This window comes from Crotalus tigris, unplaced genomic scaffold (assembly GCF_016545835.1).
Source record: "Crotalus tigris isolate CLP2741 ecotype Arizona unplaced genomic scaffold, ASM1654583v1 scf7180000017729.2337069, whole genome shotgun sequence".
NCBI classification, from domain to species: Eukaryota; Metazoa; Chordata; class Lepidosauria; order Squamata; family Viperidae; genus Crotalus; species Crotalus tigris.
The window spans coordinates 363,897-380,446 of NW_024096596.1; the positions used below are offsets into that span (position 1 = coordinate 363,897).

The window sequence follows — 16,550 nt, forward strand, 5'->3', positions numbered from 1 at the left end:
ATCATGTAAGTTTGAACAACTGTTGTTTAAAAATCAGCTCAGAAATAAAGAAATAATAAAATTGCCATCTTAACTCCTTTTGCTGCATTTGGTTGCTTCACAACTAACATAAGAGTTCCTTTATATGTGTTTAGCAAAAGAAGAAAGTCTTATGGAAGTAACATGTAAAGTTGTCCTACAAATTGTTATGTGTAGAATTTTAAAATACAGTTAATCCTACAATACAGGTTGTCCTCAACTTACAACAGTTCATTTAGTGACAGTTCAAAGTTACAACATTACTGAAAAAGTGGCTTATGACTATTTTTCACACTTGTAACCATTGCAGCATCCCCATGGTCATGTGATCAAAATTCTCTCAGTTGGCAACTAAATCATATTTATGATGGTGGAAGTGTCAGAGGATCATGTGATCACCTTTTGCAACACTATGACAAGCAAAATCAATAGGAAAGCCAAATTCACTTAACAGCCATATTCCTAACTTAATAACTTGCAGTGATTCATTTAACAACTGTGGCAAAAAAACCTTTGTAAAATGGGGCAAAACTCACTTAACCAACATAAATTTTGGGCTCATCTGTGATCGTAAGTCAAGGACTACCTGTATAAGCCATCCCTAGCTATTAGTCTGTGATAACTCATTTATAATCAGGGCCTTTCTCCCAATCAAAATAATAATAATAATAATAATAATAATAACAATAACAACAACAACAACAACTTTATTGTCACTTTGAAAGTACACCAATCGGCATTCATCACAATGAAATTTCGTTGCATACAGCTCTCAAAGGGTTACCACTTCTGATATACACTCCTTGTTCATGGTCAGCTCAAGTTACAGATCTTCCATTTTAGTCTCTAGCGAGCAAATGATGGCAAATAGGACAGATGGAAATGGAGCTCCATGTGGATTATCCCTCAAATTAGCTTGTATTCCTGCACGACAACCTCGCCTCCTTTCCTTTTTCTGATCTTGTCTCTTCCACCTTTTCCTTAAAGAGGCCTCACTCCTTTTCGCCCCTGGAGAACGCTGCGGCCGCCACCAACTTCTCCAAAAGAAAAAAGAAAAAAACTTAATATTAATATGTATCGGTAAACAGTACATCCATTTTTAGGGTTTCGCTTTTTTATGAGAGTCCTGAGTACTGTGGATATAGTTCTCATTAATTAAACTTAGTTTCAGACTGTTTGCTTCCACTCCAAGATTGTTAAAATAGACATGTTATCAGTGATACTTAAGGCACAACTGTCATTCTTATCTGCTTCTACAAATACCTGATAGCAGATAAGAAGCTAAATAAAATAGCATCAGTAATGAATAGCTGCACAGTAGGTTTGCTGTTTCCTCATATTGCATTTGTAAGTCAAAAAAAGTCTTAAATTATTCATTTCTAAATGTATTTACTTGGAAGTAGGTTTATATTGATTTCAGTAAATTTACTTCAAAGTACATTTTAGGATTGTTGCCTAGCAAAATGATTGAGGCAATGATTGTATGGTAAGAACAATCTGTTGTTGACATTTGCATTTCCTCATAAACGTGGGCATCAGAAGATTTTTTTTTAGCATTCCTCAGTTATGGCAGGACTCTTGTTACAATTATTTTAAAAATAAATGACTAACCATTCATGAGATCAACTGAAATATAAGAGCAGCTGAGGTCATACAACTAAATATGCCCACTTATATTTATGCCAGCAATGCCATATCTGTGTACACCTACCTTTGTGTAAAACTGAAAGACTTATGAAAAAGGGAACACATTGAAGGAAGCATAGTTGTTCCTCTCCTTAAGTATTAGAAAGAGAAGAAACTATGCAGATAGCAAGCAAAGCATACATTTTTGTAGCTTACACTTCAAGAACAATACCAAAGATGAAATTATCTACATGTATAAGGAAATCCCCAAATCTATAAAAATAGAAAATAACAAGTACAATAAACCCTTGATGAAACAGTGTAATACAGAAGAAGGAGTATCTTTGAGATTCATATGTTCATCAAATGGTATATAGGCTGTTACACAGGTATAAATGGGATATTACAAGTCTAAAACAACATGTAAAATGGTGAGTGGTTTTAATCCACTGCATCTGAAGCATGCCACTGAGGTCCAATAACTTGAGGATGAGTGTAAGCAAAAATATTTTAAGGAAGCAAAAAAAGCAAAATTAGGATAATCCAGTGCTCAATGATCATGAATAGAAAAACTGAAAATGTGATTATCTGCTTAGCAACCAAAATTCTGGTCCCAATTGTGGCTGTAAGCCAAAGACTACCTGTACAGTATGAACAAATGTAACCAGGAGCAATATCTCCCAAATCTTATTTTTTTTGCTCTTGACATGCCAGAACTGGTACATGTACTATACCACATGGCTATAAAAATGATGCGAATTTGCTTCAAGGAATATAATAACCCAGAGGAATCTATTGTAAAAAACAAATCTACCTCATCCTGCACCTCTGAATTCTTTAAAAACAGAGGCACATATAATGCAGTGCGTTGTTTGGAATGATCCAACCAGTATCTAAGGATAGCTTCTTAAGAAATGGAAATAAGCCACACGGCAAGCTTTAAGACAATTTCATTTGCTATCTGGAAATGCAGTAAAGTGGGTTTCAGACAATTCTCCAAACATATGGAGACTCCCAACAGAAGAATCGCTCCTGAACCAATGACTGTTTCCCTGTACAGGAAAGAGAAATTCTAAATGCATAGATTGTTATATGCATATGTAGCATACAGTTCTTTGTTCTTTTCTCATATGATTTGTGGATGAACAGCAGGGGTGTGGCTACTTAGCCATTAGCAGTGATGGCCCCATGTAGCTGTGTATCTAACTCAGTCTTATTGTGTATCTAACTCAGTCTTAAAATGTACAATGTATATATCTGAATCCTCAACACCTATTACAGATATAACTGAAACCAGCACGCTTTACACATGGATCCCTCACATGAAAACACATCCTCTTTATTCTTGTCTTTTCTCCAGTAAAGGAGAATATTTGTAGCTCAGGGTTGACATGAGGGGTCCTTGGTGCTCTCTGAGCTTGCTTGTTTTCTTGCAGACGTTTCATTACCCAAACTAGTGATGATGTTGTCTAGTTTAGCTAATGAAACGTCTGCAAGAAAGCAAGCAAGCTCAGAAAGCACCAAGGACCCCTCTCCTTTCTCTTTTCAAAAATGGGTTTCTGTTTGCCCAAACTAAAAGAGAAGTGCAATTCCATCTGTGTTGTTGTTTTTTTCAGAGAAACTGCCTGCCTATAACCATCATAACTCAATTTTCTTCAAGAAAATGTTCATGGAAAACCTTATTTTCCACTGTAGGGCATGATGTCAGGGTGGTTAAAAGAGCCAGAAGGTTAACAGAGAAAAGAAGGTGCAATAGTTATATCACCTATAGACATGATAGCAGTATTCCAATATCTCAGGGGCTGCCATAAAGAAGAGGGAATTAAGCTATTCTCCAAGGCGCCTGAAGGCAGGACAAGAAGCAACAGGTGGAAACTAATCAAGGAGAGAAGCAACCTAGAACTAAGGAGAAACTTCCTGACAGTTAGAACGATTAACCAGTGGAACAGCCTGCCTCCAGAAGCAGTAAATGCTCCAACACTGGAAGTTTTTAAGAAGAGACTGGATAGCCACTTGTCCGAAATGGTGTAGGGTTTCCTGCCTGAGCAGGGGGTTGGACTAGATGATCTCCAAGGTCCCTTCCAACTTTCCTACTATTATTATTATTATTAAGAACTTGCCATTTGTCTTGGAATGTAACCCTGCAAGATAATCCAATATTTTATTTATCTCCCTTCAGGCTGTGTATTAATGCATATATGCTTCAATTCTAGTTCCACAAAGCGTCTCAAATCTGTAGAGGATGAAATGGACAGTCCTGGTGAAGAACCATTCTACACAAGCCAAGGGCGGTCTCCAGGAAGTGGAAGTCAATCAAGTGGATGGCATGAAGTGGAGCCAGGTAAATAAAGTGAGGCATGTGGCTTTGGAGGAAGGGGGAGTTTTTAGCATTCCTGAATTCCATTTACTTATTCTGATGAGAACTAGTATTAATGTGTGAACTGGTATTTGAAAGGCTATGGGAGTTGAATACATCTGCAGCTGTAAATCCTTTGTTAATATCCATTTTGTTCTTTAGGCAGGCATTTGTAGTGTTGAATAATGGTTTCCATGGTTGTCAAGGTTTTCTTAGCCCAAAATATTACTTTCAATTAGATTGGCTTGCCCCCAAAAGGAATGTATGCTGCAACTGTATTTTATTGTAAAACGACAGATGCTTGATTCTTAAAAAAAAGAAAAGAAAAAGAAAACCTTTCAAATTGTTCACTTAAACTGATTTTATTCTGCAATGGCATTGTAGGAAAAGAGGTATTTTTATTAATTTCAAAGTTGGTACTGTGGCTTTATTAGGTAATTTTCAAGTCTATTTCGATTTAATGTTTGTATAAGTTGCTATATGTTTATTTATTTGAAAGATCGCCATCCAACGAGCAATTCTGGATGGCTTACAACAACTGTAAAACCAATAAATAAAACAATAATTTAAAACAATAAAAAGATAAACAGAACATTCTTTTTTTCCCCCTTGGGATGTCCCTCAGACATTCTGCTTCCATGTCTTCCAACCATACAATCCCAGCCCATAAGTTAAAAGCTAGGTCTCAACAGCCTTCCAAAAGGCTACAAGGGTGGGAATTCTCAAATTGCCAGCAGGAGATGGTTCCATAAGGTAGGGGCAGCAACAGAAAAGGCACACTTCCAAGATTCTGCTAGATGGCAAGATTTCAAGGAGAGGATTTGGAGCATGCCCATCCTGGTGTAGTAAAACGGGCTGATATTAGTGAAAGCGGGTCCTATAAGTAACAAGGTCCCATGCCATGTAGGGCTTTAAAGATGAGCATCACCTTGCACCCGGGAAAAAAACTGGAAGCCATGCAGTCAATAAACAATACACACACACTCACATACAGATGTAGATATACAACTTATTTTAGGTGTATTTCCTTGCAACGTAACACTAAAGATTTCTAGTACGCTTCCAGGCTGTTTCGGGTTCCTTGGAGTGCAGCTTATCTTCCATACTTTCAGTATAGGAAACCCTTGCAGAAAGATTATAATGTCATGCTGATTTAATGATTTCTTCCCATAAATCCTATAAAGTCTGGGCTTTCTTTTGACATTGGGATGGTTGAGGGAGAACAAGGTAAATTTAATTCAGATAAAATGGAAGATGTTTTTTTAAATGAGAATTGTGTTATTCTAAGTGATCGTGTGAAACCAGATCAGTTATCTCCTCCCTGAAAGACAAGGCATCAGCTTGGGATGCTTCTGTTGGAAGTTTATCGCTATCTGGAGAAGAACTCATAAGATCAGTAACAATTGAACCTGGTCTTATCTGTCTATGAGTTCATTGCTTCCAAGAAAAACTATTTTGGAATCCTCTATATGGGCCAGCTTCATATCTGCCACAGTTATATGACTGGAAAGCACGAGAGACAAAGGATGTATCTATGGTGGCCAATATTTTTGATGGTCAGTATTCCTCAGATAATTACATTATATATCCCTTTAGAATACTGGCTTTAAGCTGGTCTTGTGAAGTCCTCTGCAACTCCGACTTTACATAACAGTATAAATAGCTTATATGTTTTCTAACTGCACATCTTTCTGATGTATTTTTCAGTCTCTGTATCCTTTCTTTTGATTCTATTCACCAGAGTCACCAGAGTAGCTTTAAGGTATTTTGAAAGGATTTATTAATAAACAAGCAATAACTTTCAACTGCTGAAGGACATATTAATATCACTGCTTGATATGATATAAGTGGTATGGAAAAATAGAACCTTCAGTTTTAGTATGAAAATTCTATTCCTTGCCTGCTGCATGTTTTATCGCATGCAATAGTGAAAGGCAGACACTGATTTTGGATTTCTGTTTCTGCTCTAACCAAGAAATAGTGAATCAGTGCAACTGGACCATATTACCTGATAATCATAAATGCAATCCAACTATATGGCATTCCCAAATCAGAAGAAATAGATAACTTAGAATTTTCTCCAAGAGAAATTTTCTCTAACAGAATTTTCTAACAGAAAAAAAGTAAAAAGATTAGAAGTGAACAGGTAGAGATCACTTAACGACCTTTCATTCAGCAACCATTTGAAGTTATGATGGCACAGAACAAAAGGCAGTTGTGGCCCAGTCAACAAACTTACAACTTATGTGGGAGAAGCAGTGAAATTCTCACCTAATGACTGCAATTGGGATTACCAGATCTGCCATTGCTAAGCAGTGCGTTCACGTGATGCTGATGGCGGCTTTATTTGATGATGGAAATTATAGCCCCAATTAGGGTTGTTAAGTGAAGAGAGTAGTTCACTTTAGGGAAGAGTGCTGATAAATTTCTGGAGGGCCTGGAAAATGAGAGAAGCAATAAACCTTAATGTTTATTATGTGCTGCAAGATGAAAAAGAAAAACTCTGTGAAATTATTAGACCTCAGGAAGCAAAACAAACTGGCACGTATTCAAAAAAAGTTGAGTAAAAAATGAAGGAACAAAAGACTTAAGACAGTAATGGCAAACCTTTTAGAGATCGAGTGCCCAAACTGCACTCCAAAACCCACTTATTTATCGCAAAGTGTCAGGGCTTTGTGGTGCCCTTGGGGGGAATGGCCCACTGGGTGGGTGTGGTGCAGTGGTCATGGCATACTGGGTGAGAGTAGCCAGGGCCAGTCCCTCACCATCTCCGGGGCATCCCTGGGGGGCCAACGCCGCTTGCTCACTCACTTCCTGCCCTGTCACTTCCAAATGCCACGTGCTCGCTATTCTGGCAAACTCTGCTGGGGCAGCGGCACGCGTGCCCACAGAGAGGGCTCTGAGTGTCATAGGTTCGCCACCACTGGGCTAAGAGGAATAGACAGGATGAGTTGTAGGAAAGAATTAAAATCCAGAACCTTTGCTTTGGTTTTCATCATGGCCAAAATAATATCATATATTTATACCTTTTTTCTGTCTTTTTTTTCTTCGCTAGTTGTTTTACCATAGTGATACTGACATCAGATAAGTTGTGCCACTTTAAAAAAAAACAAAAACAAAGTCATGTTTTCATTCATTTCTAAAAAATGGGAGAAAGACTGTTTTAAGCCTTTTAAGTTAATAACCTTTGGTGTTGTTAAATTTTATCTGTACTGCATGATTGATTGCACATAATAAGGTAGCAATTCACACATACGAATAGTGTGAGAACTGTGGGTTTAAATTAATGCTTTATTGTTGCAAGTGTTGGAATAAACTCTGAAAAGATTATTCCATACAGAATATGGACAAGTTTAAGGATATCCACACAAGATATGTCTTGGGAATGTTGTTCCTTTTTTTAGTTCCAAGCAGACAGTATATTAAACACTGTCCGAAACTCTGTTGTAGCTCTAAATTTATTCAGTCTTATAATACACTGTCTTAATTCTTACACTGAGCAGGGGGTAGGACTAGATGAGCTCCACTCCTTTCTGACTTTCAAATTCTGTGTTCCTGTGATTTGTGGCTCAGTCAAGCAAAACACTGCATTAAATCTTCGCTCCTAATATTGTACTCATGGAGACTCACATCCATTTACCTGCACTCCAGTGTGCTTGGGGAGTTCTCAGGCCTGGAATGGCTGGAGTCTGCCAGAAAAGATGAATTTCTTTCACACAGGAAGACTCTGCAAAGTAAAACAAAGCAGACACGAAGTAAATTATTTCTGCTTTTCAAATATCTCTTGTGGTATCCGCTTTACTGTTACTTTATCTCAGCACTTCCATCACGTAAATTTTTGCTAACAGAGAAGGAAGGCAAGAGGAGATAATGAAGGTACTTGGTTAGAAAGTCAATGCAGCTTCAGTCTTGGATTTGCACTGTACCACAATTCTATAGGTGGCTTTCTTTTAAAAATTAGTATAATCAGTTATACAGATTATATAGCTGTGAATGCACCTAAAAAGCTCTTGGCTTCAAAATTCATTTTATTTTGTTCTGCCACAGTCAAATGCACTCTGTGAAGCTGAATAATATAAAAAGTTGCCTTTTACCTCCCCCCCCCCCAAATTGCATTCTTTAACCCACTAAAGATGCTGTGCCCTTCCTTCATAATTAATGTGGCCATTTTTAAAATTGACAGTTGTCTGGCCTATCATCCAAACTTTAATAAACATTACAAGCAGATATTTAATTTTAAAATGAAAAGTGTCCTCTCACCCCTTTTAGTGAACATGAATATTTTTTGTGTGCCTAAAATAGTTTAGGTACAGTACTACAGTATTTTTTTAAAATGTGACTATTGCCCCTCAAAAACAAGCTTAATTATTTGATAATTTTGCAGAAGATCCAATCTAATTGGCTTGTCTGGTTGCCTGTTTTTCAGTCATTTTTGGAATTGGGAGTTATAGGCAAGTGGCCAATGACGAACCATAAAGCAGGTGATTACTGTACTATTGTCTGACATTAAAACACAGGTTCAAAAGCCAGAATTAGTTTTATCATGTTGCAGAGCATGGTTCATATTTTTTTTTCTCATTGCAATTTGTAACAAATGCCCAAGGTAGTATAAAGCTTTGGTCTTGTATATTGGATGAGTGTAAGAGACTGCCATGTGAATTTTGAATAAATCCTAGGAGATTCCTAAGTCTGTTGAAACAATGTCCTGAAATAACTTTGGTGCTAATCTTATATGTATTTTATAAAATTCTGGGAACCTTAGGGGTCCTTCTGCTTTCTTTATTACTATTTCTTGAAAAATAGGAATCTTCTGCTTATAGGTTTCTGTTATAAGGTTTCTGAAAACTTAATCTCTATACACAAGTGCAAGTTCCATACACCCTGTATGGAAAAGATATGCAGGAAGCAATAAGAAATCAGATAAGTAACTGCCAGTCCTTGTAAAGAATGAGGCATGGTTAACTCAGAGTAGAACAGAAAGCAAAACAGAAGCAATTCTTAAGGTAACTGGGGAGGAATTCTCTTATTTCCCAATTGAAATACCTTAACAGAAAACAACTGCAGAAATTGGGTGTTATCACATGGCCTATTTTGGCATATTGGAATAACTAGGTTTTACTTTTAATATGACTAATGCACTTCTTTAGCTAATTTTATGGTTATGGGATTGAATTCCAGGATTCCATCATGAAAATCATATTCTTAAGTGCTACAGCAGTGCTAAGAATGTCTCAACTCCTACAATATGTTATCCTTAAAAGTGAGGAAGAGATCACTTGAATTTAAAGCCTAGATTTAAAATATGTATACTGAAATACAATAGCCTCTTTATATAGTTTGGTCTAGTGCAGTGGTTCTCAACCTTTTTATATTAAGCAGGCGGCGCACATGCGTGGCGCCGCCCCCTGCGTGGCACGCTGGCGCGGTGGCGCCCCCTGCGTGGTGCGCATGCACAGCACGCACGCGCGGCGGCACCCCCCATGTGCTGCCCCTGCGCGGCGCGCTTGCGTGGCGGCGCCCCCTGTGCAGCGTGCATGCGTGGCCCCGCCCCATGCGCCGCCCCAGAAAAAAATGGCGGGTCGCGTTGTTTGGCGACCCCCGTGAAATGGTCGTTCGACCCCAAATGGGGTTGTGACCCACAGGTTGAGAACCGCTGGTGTAGTGGTTAAGGCATGAAACTGGAAGACTTGAGTTCTAGCCTGCCTTAGCTATGAAAGCCAGCTTGGTGACCTTAGTCTAGTCACTCTCAGTCAGCCCAATTCACCTCACAGGTTGTTGTGGGAAAATAGGAAGAGAAAATGTGTTTGGTATGTTCGCTACCTTGAGATGTTCATAACAAATAATAAAGGTGGAATATAAATAAACAAATAAACAAGTAAGTTATAACTTTTACAATTCCCAATCACGTTTCTTTCAAAATCAATTCTTTTTCCACTGCTATGTGCTTTTTAAATTTCCCTCAGCAATTAAAATAATAATAATAAAAGCTATATAGCTTAGTTTCCTTTGCATAAAAGCACACTGAAGAATTAATGGATTCAGTACAATATGTGCTTTATTTGTAAGTATTTTGTTATATGTTGGGTATTTGTTTGCCTCCCCTTGTAAGCAGAACACAAGGGGAGAGCAAACAAATACTCAACAGTCAATCCAGCTGTTATTTGTGTTGCTAAAACTGCATCAACAATTCCAGCTATTGCCATCTCATACCTTGTAACTGTCTGTTCACTTCTCTTTTCTGGTACATCTATAGTCTTTCTTTTCTTTTTTCTGTCATGGGGTATATTCTATAAGATAAACATCTTATAGAGCCTGCACCCAAACCTTCATCTTGTAGATGATTTATCTGTGCCTAGCTGGGGAATTCCAGGAATTCAAATCCACTTATCTTAAAGTTTCTGAAGTTGACACTGGTTTAAAAGACCATTTACCATAGTAATAGGAAACTTCTGTGGAATAATTGAATTTCAGAGGTTCTTCAGTCTAGTTCACACAAACTCTGCATTAAATAGCAGGATCCAATATGGGTCGGTCACTGGAATCAAAGGTTTAGTTTTCCAGGCTTTCAGACATGTGCTGCAACCCATCTTTAGGGAATTTCTGACTATGCTTTGGGCTATTCTGTGTGTGGTATTTATATGGTGCTGTGTGTGGCTTTTTAGATGTTGATTGGGTGTTGATGACTGGCTATTAAGTCATTGGCTGTTGTTTCCTTTTGCTGCAAGCCCTCGACTCCTAAGTACTTGATAAACTGGTGATAAATCAATACTTCTGTTGACTTGAGGGGCCTGTTTCCCAGGCTTCAATCACTTCCCTGGCTGTTTTTGTGCCTGCTTATCCAACAATCTTAGTAGCTGCAAAATTCAATGCATTGATTGAATATATTCAATTTTTCAGCTACTAAGATTGTTGGATGAACAAGGCTTTACAGAGAAAGATTCAAATTCAAAATAAGGAGGAATTTCCTGGCTGTGACAGCTATTATACAGTAAAACAGCCTGTCCCCCTGGAGTCATAATTAAAGGTTCTCAAGCAAAGATTTGTCAGCTTTTTGTCTAGGGTGATAATGATAATTCGTTCCCTGGACAAGGAACCTAGACCAGAAGTTCCTTCTAACCTTCAATGATATGAAATACTTTCTCCCACTTCACTTATTTCTGAACTGCTAGGCACCCTTACCAGTAAAACACTGGGCCAGCCATCAGTTTTATTTTCAGATACCTACCAGGCATTTGTGATATCCAAATATATTTGTGAAACATGTTGTGTTGTATTGTAGCTTTTATTTAATAAAAATAATGTTTTTAAAATATACAGTAGATGAACAAGGAATCATCCAATTACCAAAAAAGAGCATTGCTACCTATAGGCATCAAGTCACATATGTAAAACAATCATTTACTATATATTCCTGATTAAAGAAACACAGCCAATCCTGTAATAGTTTTTTTTTTTTTTTGATGTTCTGTTGGTAACCACTAGAAGCAATTGCCATCCACTTTCAGGCATACGATATTTCACTGAGACTAATGAATCATCGTAACTGCCTTTTGTATACTTTCAGAGTTTATACAACCTCACTTCAGTTATGCCCATCTGGCTATAGCCAACAAAAATCTATTAATGAATATGAAACTACAATAAATGCAGCAGGTCAATAGTAGGACTTGGAGACAAGTAGGAGCTTTCCATTGCAGCCATTAAGTGAAATAATTAAATACCCTTCATTTGTTCTTATAGACCTAGATACGATGACAGAAACTTAGCATTGGATCAATATGTCTCTCTTTCTTTGCAATTTATGGAGCAGCCAGTGACCATTATCTGTGACAATCATCTGTTTCATTGACATCATTGCATTAAAACTATAGAAGTTGTAGATGAAAGGACTGTCAGAAAAATTGCATCTTTTTTCTCTTAGGCAATGCAGTATATCTTCTTGGGCTTTTTTCTAAATATGAGTCCCTTTCCAATATTCCCTCACTATGTGGAACTTGTTTTAGCTTGGTCTTTAATATACCTGTGGAAGTCACAAGGTTTAGAAACCATATAGTGGCCTCTTTCTATAGTTATAGAATAACAATAAAAGGAAAAATTCTGAATTTACTTTTAAGGTTCCACCTATAAAGGGAAGACTAATTACAGGTAGTCCTTGACTTACAACAGTTTGTTTAGTGATTGTTTGAAGTTACAAGGGCATTTTAAAAAGTGGCATCTGTTCTGTTCCAGCCTACGTGAGTCCTTGTTAAGCTCACAAGGAGAAACCCCTCTTCCAACAAGCAGGCTGGAACCTCAGGGAAAAAAAAAAACTAATCCCCTTTTATTATTCACAGACCTGAGTCAATGTCCAAGGCAAACAAACACAGTTCACAGAAACTTGATCCTCAACACGAACGGTTACCTTCGGCAACCAGCACCTCCCACACCTTCCCTTTTATTATGCAGCCAAGGCATGGCTTAAAATATCCCTTCTCCTTTGCCTTTGGAGCCGCCCCATTGCATTCCTCTGTCCTACTCTCTTTTCTTTTCTTGTATCCTGGATATCTCCCACCTGTGATTCATCACTGTCTAACTCAGACTCCCAGCACAGCTGTGTCTCAGCCTGAGCACGAGTAGAGGGGCCAGGTTCCTCGTCAGACTGTAAGTCTTGGAGCTCCTCAGAGCCTTCCTCTGACCCTGATGTAACTCCAGGACCCTCCTCCGCATCTGATTCCTCAGACTCAGCTGCCAGATCCACTGGCTGGCGAGCAATCACAACAGCATCTGACTGTTTTTCACACTTACGATTGTTGTTGCAACATCCCCTTGGTCATGTGGTCAAAATTCAGATACTTAGCAACTGACTGATAGTTACGACAGTTGCAGTGTCCCGGGGTCATGTGATCTCCTTTTGCCACCTTCTGACAAGCAAAGTCAATGGGAAAGCAGGTTCACTTAACAACTGCAGTGATTCACTTAACCACTGTGAGAAGACAGGTTGTAAAATACGGCAAAACTCACTTAACAACTGTCTCTGAACAGCAAACATTTTGGGCTTAATTCTCAGAAAGAAACACACTTGGAGGGGGAGATAACATTTCAATCTCGGTACCCCCAGAATGAAAGTTAGGATTGTGAAACCTGGTTTTAGCCAGAATAATATGCATTAAATATGAGGGTATTTAAATCCTTGTCTTGGGAAAGTAACACGCTTGTTAGAACAGATTTTATCCCAGCCTTCTTCTGTTGTTATTCATGCATCCTCTGTAATCTTTGAAAGATTACAGAGAAAAATAAATTGGGAGAAAGCAGGAAAACACACTACAGCAGTATCTCTATTTCCCCTTCTTTCTCTCTTCCTCCAACTATTACATCCCCATAGATTATTTCAGGTTTTTTTTACAGCTGAGAAATTTACTGAAGTTATGTTCAAACTATAAATGAGCTTAGCAATTGTAATGGAATGGGCAAATCTGTAAGTTGCAGCACCCTGTAAGTTTCCAGTCTTCTCTTCTAGAAAATCTTTGGGCCTTTACTCCCAAACCCTGCTTCTTGCTTTGAAGTAGCAGTTTGATAGTTTTTGCTGAAATTACCTACCTGTACCTTCTAGAAGCACCTCACCTGCTGTCCCTGTCCCCCTCTCCCTTTCTGATGCATAAGAGAAATAAGGTCTTCTCCAGCAGCACTCTCTTCCTAGCGGACGAAAGGGAAGATTGCAAAAAGAAATGATTTGAAGAAGCAAGAGCCAGACTAGAAAGCAGAAGACTGTGAATTCAAGTACTGCCTTAGCAGTGAAAGCTGATCTGGGACCAGTCACTCTCTCAGCCCAACTCACCTCCCAGGGTTTGTTACTTATTTACACACACACACACACACACACACACACACACACACACATTCTGGGAATTGAAGTCCACATATCATAAAGGAGCCATAGTTGCCTATCCCTGATCTAGAATGTTCTAGTTTTAGATATTCCTAGTTATTAATCTGAGGCTATGGAGAACTCTGTTAAACCCCATTCTTTTACCAACACGATCCCACAACTTCTGTCCTTTAAAAAAAAAACCTAAAACTTTTTCCTATTCCAGCCGATCAGAGCTGAGGGCAATTTAATCCTGAATTTCAGGGGTGTCAAACTGCCAGCCAACAGGCCGGATGCATCATAGCAAAACCACACCCACCCCATTGTGGGCGATGGGAAAAAAAAGTCACGATACGTCACGACGCGTCAGTTGACGTTGCAAGTTTGATACCCCTACTGTATTCTGTGGCCACAGTAGTGACAAATCACACCTCCTTTTTATGAAAGGTGGATTACATGCCTGAATCTATGGCAATGAATATTATGTGCCTGCTTTTGCAGTGGCCATAACAGTAATAATGTACAGCCTGAAATACAATGTTCTCATTTAAACATGCAAACAGATTAAAGTACTTCATATCCATAAAAAGAAATAAAGAAAAGTGTCTTCAAATCAACTTTGATTAAAATATCTGAATATTTTCTGAACACTTCTCAAAGGTGATGCCATGTATATAATATTAGATGTCAAAATATATATAAGAAAATCATTCGTTCTCCTAGCTAGATTTGACCCCTGCCCCCAAAGTCTACCTATATGACTTTCGATGAGCCAAGCAACATACATACATACATACATACATACATACATACATACACATTGCAGGATTTCTTACTTGGTTTTTTGTTTGGGGGGGGGATTGCCTGTTTCAAATGTAATTTTTAAAGAATTTGTTTTTCCTTTCTTTCAAATTTTGTTCTAGGACACATTCTGTTCTTTTGCTATTATTTATCTCTCTTGAACACATTGAATTCTGTAATCATATTTTGCTTTGCAAAACTCTTTATCTTGTGTCTTTCAAAAGACAACTTAACTTGCAAGGATCGGCGTGGACTGAAACCATGCTAGGTCTGCAGCCAGCTCAAATTTAGGCTGTGAAAGCATCAAGAAAGTTATGGGTGCTGGCTAAAGCCTCTTCTACGTTAAGTGCAGATTTAACAAAAGAACGGTGACCTCTGCTTTTTGCGGTCCTGATGTGTCAATGGCTGCTGCCTTTGCTGCTCCCACGTTGGAACACTGCATTGCAGATACTATTTGAAAAGTTCATGACCGAAGCATAATTGAAGTACCTCCTTAATTTTGGTTAGTAAGTTCCTGATAAATATTGCATCCACAGTCTGAAATAGTTTCCTGCTTGTCCTTCACAACATCTCAAGGTGCTAAATTTGGTTTCCAAACAATCATTGTTTTTATCAGGTTTCTTGTGGAGACAATTGGTTATTTATGCCATCATATTTTTAATTTGGAGTCTGCTAAACAAGATTAGCTCTTGATTGACAATGAACGGAGATGGTCTGAATTCCGTAGATCCTATATGGTCATTATAAATCTGATATAATAGCATTCTCATTTATCCAAAGGTATATTTTATTCCAACATTATTTTCCTTCTATGCTTTGCTGAAAGATTTTTTTCAGCCCATTTCAATACACACCTGATGATAGCTAGTAAATCACAAAAGCTAAATAACAGCATTCTTCATTAAAATAAATTTTGAACACTAAGAAATCCAAACCATAGATTTTGTTCAGAGCTCTACCTAGTATATAAATGATGAATAAATCAAAGATAATTTCTCTTGTCTGTGTTCTACCTGCATAAAAAAAAAGTTCTGAAGTTAATCAGGTCTCCTTCAAAACCATCTCCAACTTCTATTTTCCATCAAAGAGAAGTTTATCTCAATTAACTGATAAAGTATCTCTTTTTGAATTTGTGCCATTTTGTGATCGTTCTGCCTGTGTTTGGAAACATAGCTTGCTGACTGACGAGCATGGATGCAAATAGGCCGAATTCCTGTTTACAGTCCCTTAACTTTTAATAGTTCTGTAATAGCAAAACGCTCTGTTGAAATAATTCTTTTCCACACAGTATCCATTTTGTTGAACTTTTTTGAAGGTGGAATGTGAGGGTGTTGCAAGATAATGGCAAAATGCATTTGTGGTACTTTAAAGAAAGAGCACAAACTATGTGGAATGTGTTGTTCTCACTGTAAGATAAGCTAGAATTGTTAATCAAATATTTTCATGATATGAAGGCAGTTAAGAAAACAGTAAAAAATTTTACTAATTGCTTTCTTAGGTAAACAGATCTATCATTAGGTTGTCAGGAAGAGTGACACTGAGCAGAAACACCCTGCTAATCCCCAAAGATAAGTATTTAACATAATTAGGCAGACAGTGTCTCCTTTGTTGTACCGGCATTAATCAGGAGGAAAAGCTCAATTTTACAGAAAAGAGTTTCTCTCAATATTCCTTTGTGCTATTTCACTACTTTTGTGGAGATAACATACTCAAAGTAATGACAGTCATAGTTTGGATGATAAAGTTTCTTGCTATTTGATATATGCAACATGAATCCTTATTTTCCATATTCTTGCTTTTCTCATGTGGTTGGGGGAGATTCTGATAACTTTTTAAAAATAATTTGGTTATCTTAGGAGACTCATAGCTGAATGTAGTGTGTGTGTGTGTGTGTGTGTGTGTGTG

General features: G+C 37.9%; 1 protein-coding gene and 1 long non-coding RNA gene across 9 annotated transcripts in view; one reads left to right on the forward strand and one right to left on the reverse strand.

Annotated features, from left to right (window-relative positions):
* The window catches only part of NFIA (nuclear factor I A), a 292,392-nt gene that overhangs the window by 208,940 nt on the left and 66,902 nt on the right, over positions 1-16,550 (forward strand). For all 7 annotated transcript variants that reach the window (XM_039339045.1, XM_039339047.1, XM_039339041.1 and 4 more), the window contains one exon: positions 3,858-3,985. In XM_039339045.1, the coding sequence (XP_039194979.1) occupies positions 3,858-3,985 (128 nt within the window). The remainder of the gene's footprint in view (positions 1-3,857; positions 3,986-16,550) is intronic.
* Positions 916-14,699, reverse strand: LOC120306236. Of its 2 annotated transcripts, XR_005556209.1 has the most exons (6): positions 14,681-14,699; positions 13,577-13,672; positions 7,641-7,727; positions 7,027-7,097; positions 6,272-6,437; positions 916-1,052 (listed from the first exon to the last, which is right to left on the reverse strand). It is a non-coding gene; the product is annotated as an uncharacterized LOC120306236 (long non-coding RNA). The 2 variants fall into 2 exon arrangements; XR_005556208.1 differs by lacking the exon at positions 14,681-14,699 and having other exon boundaries at positions 13,577-14,601.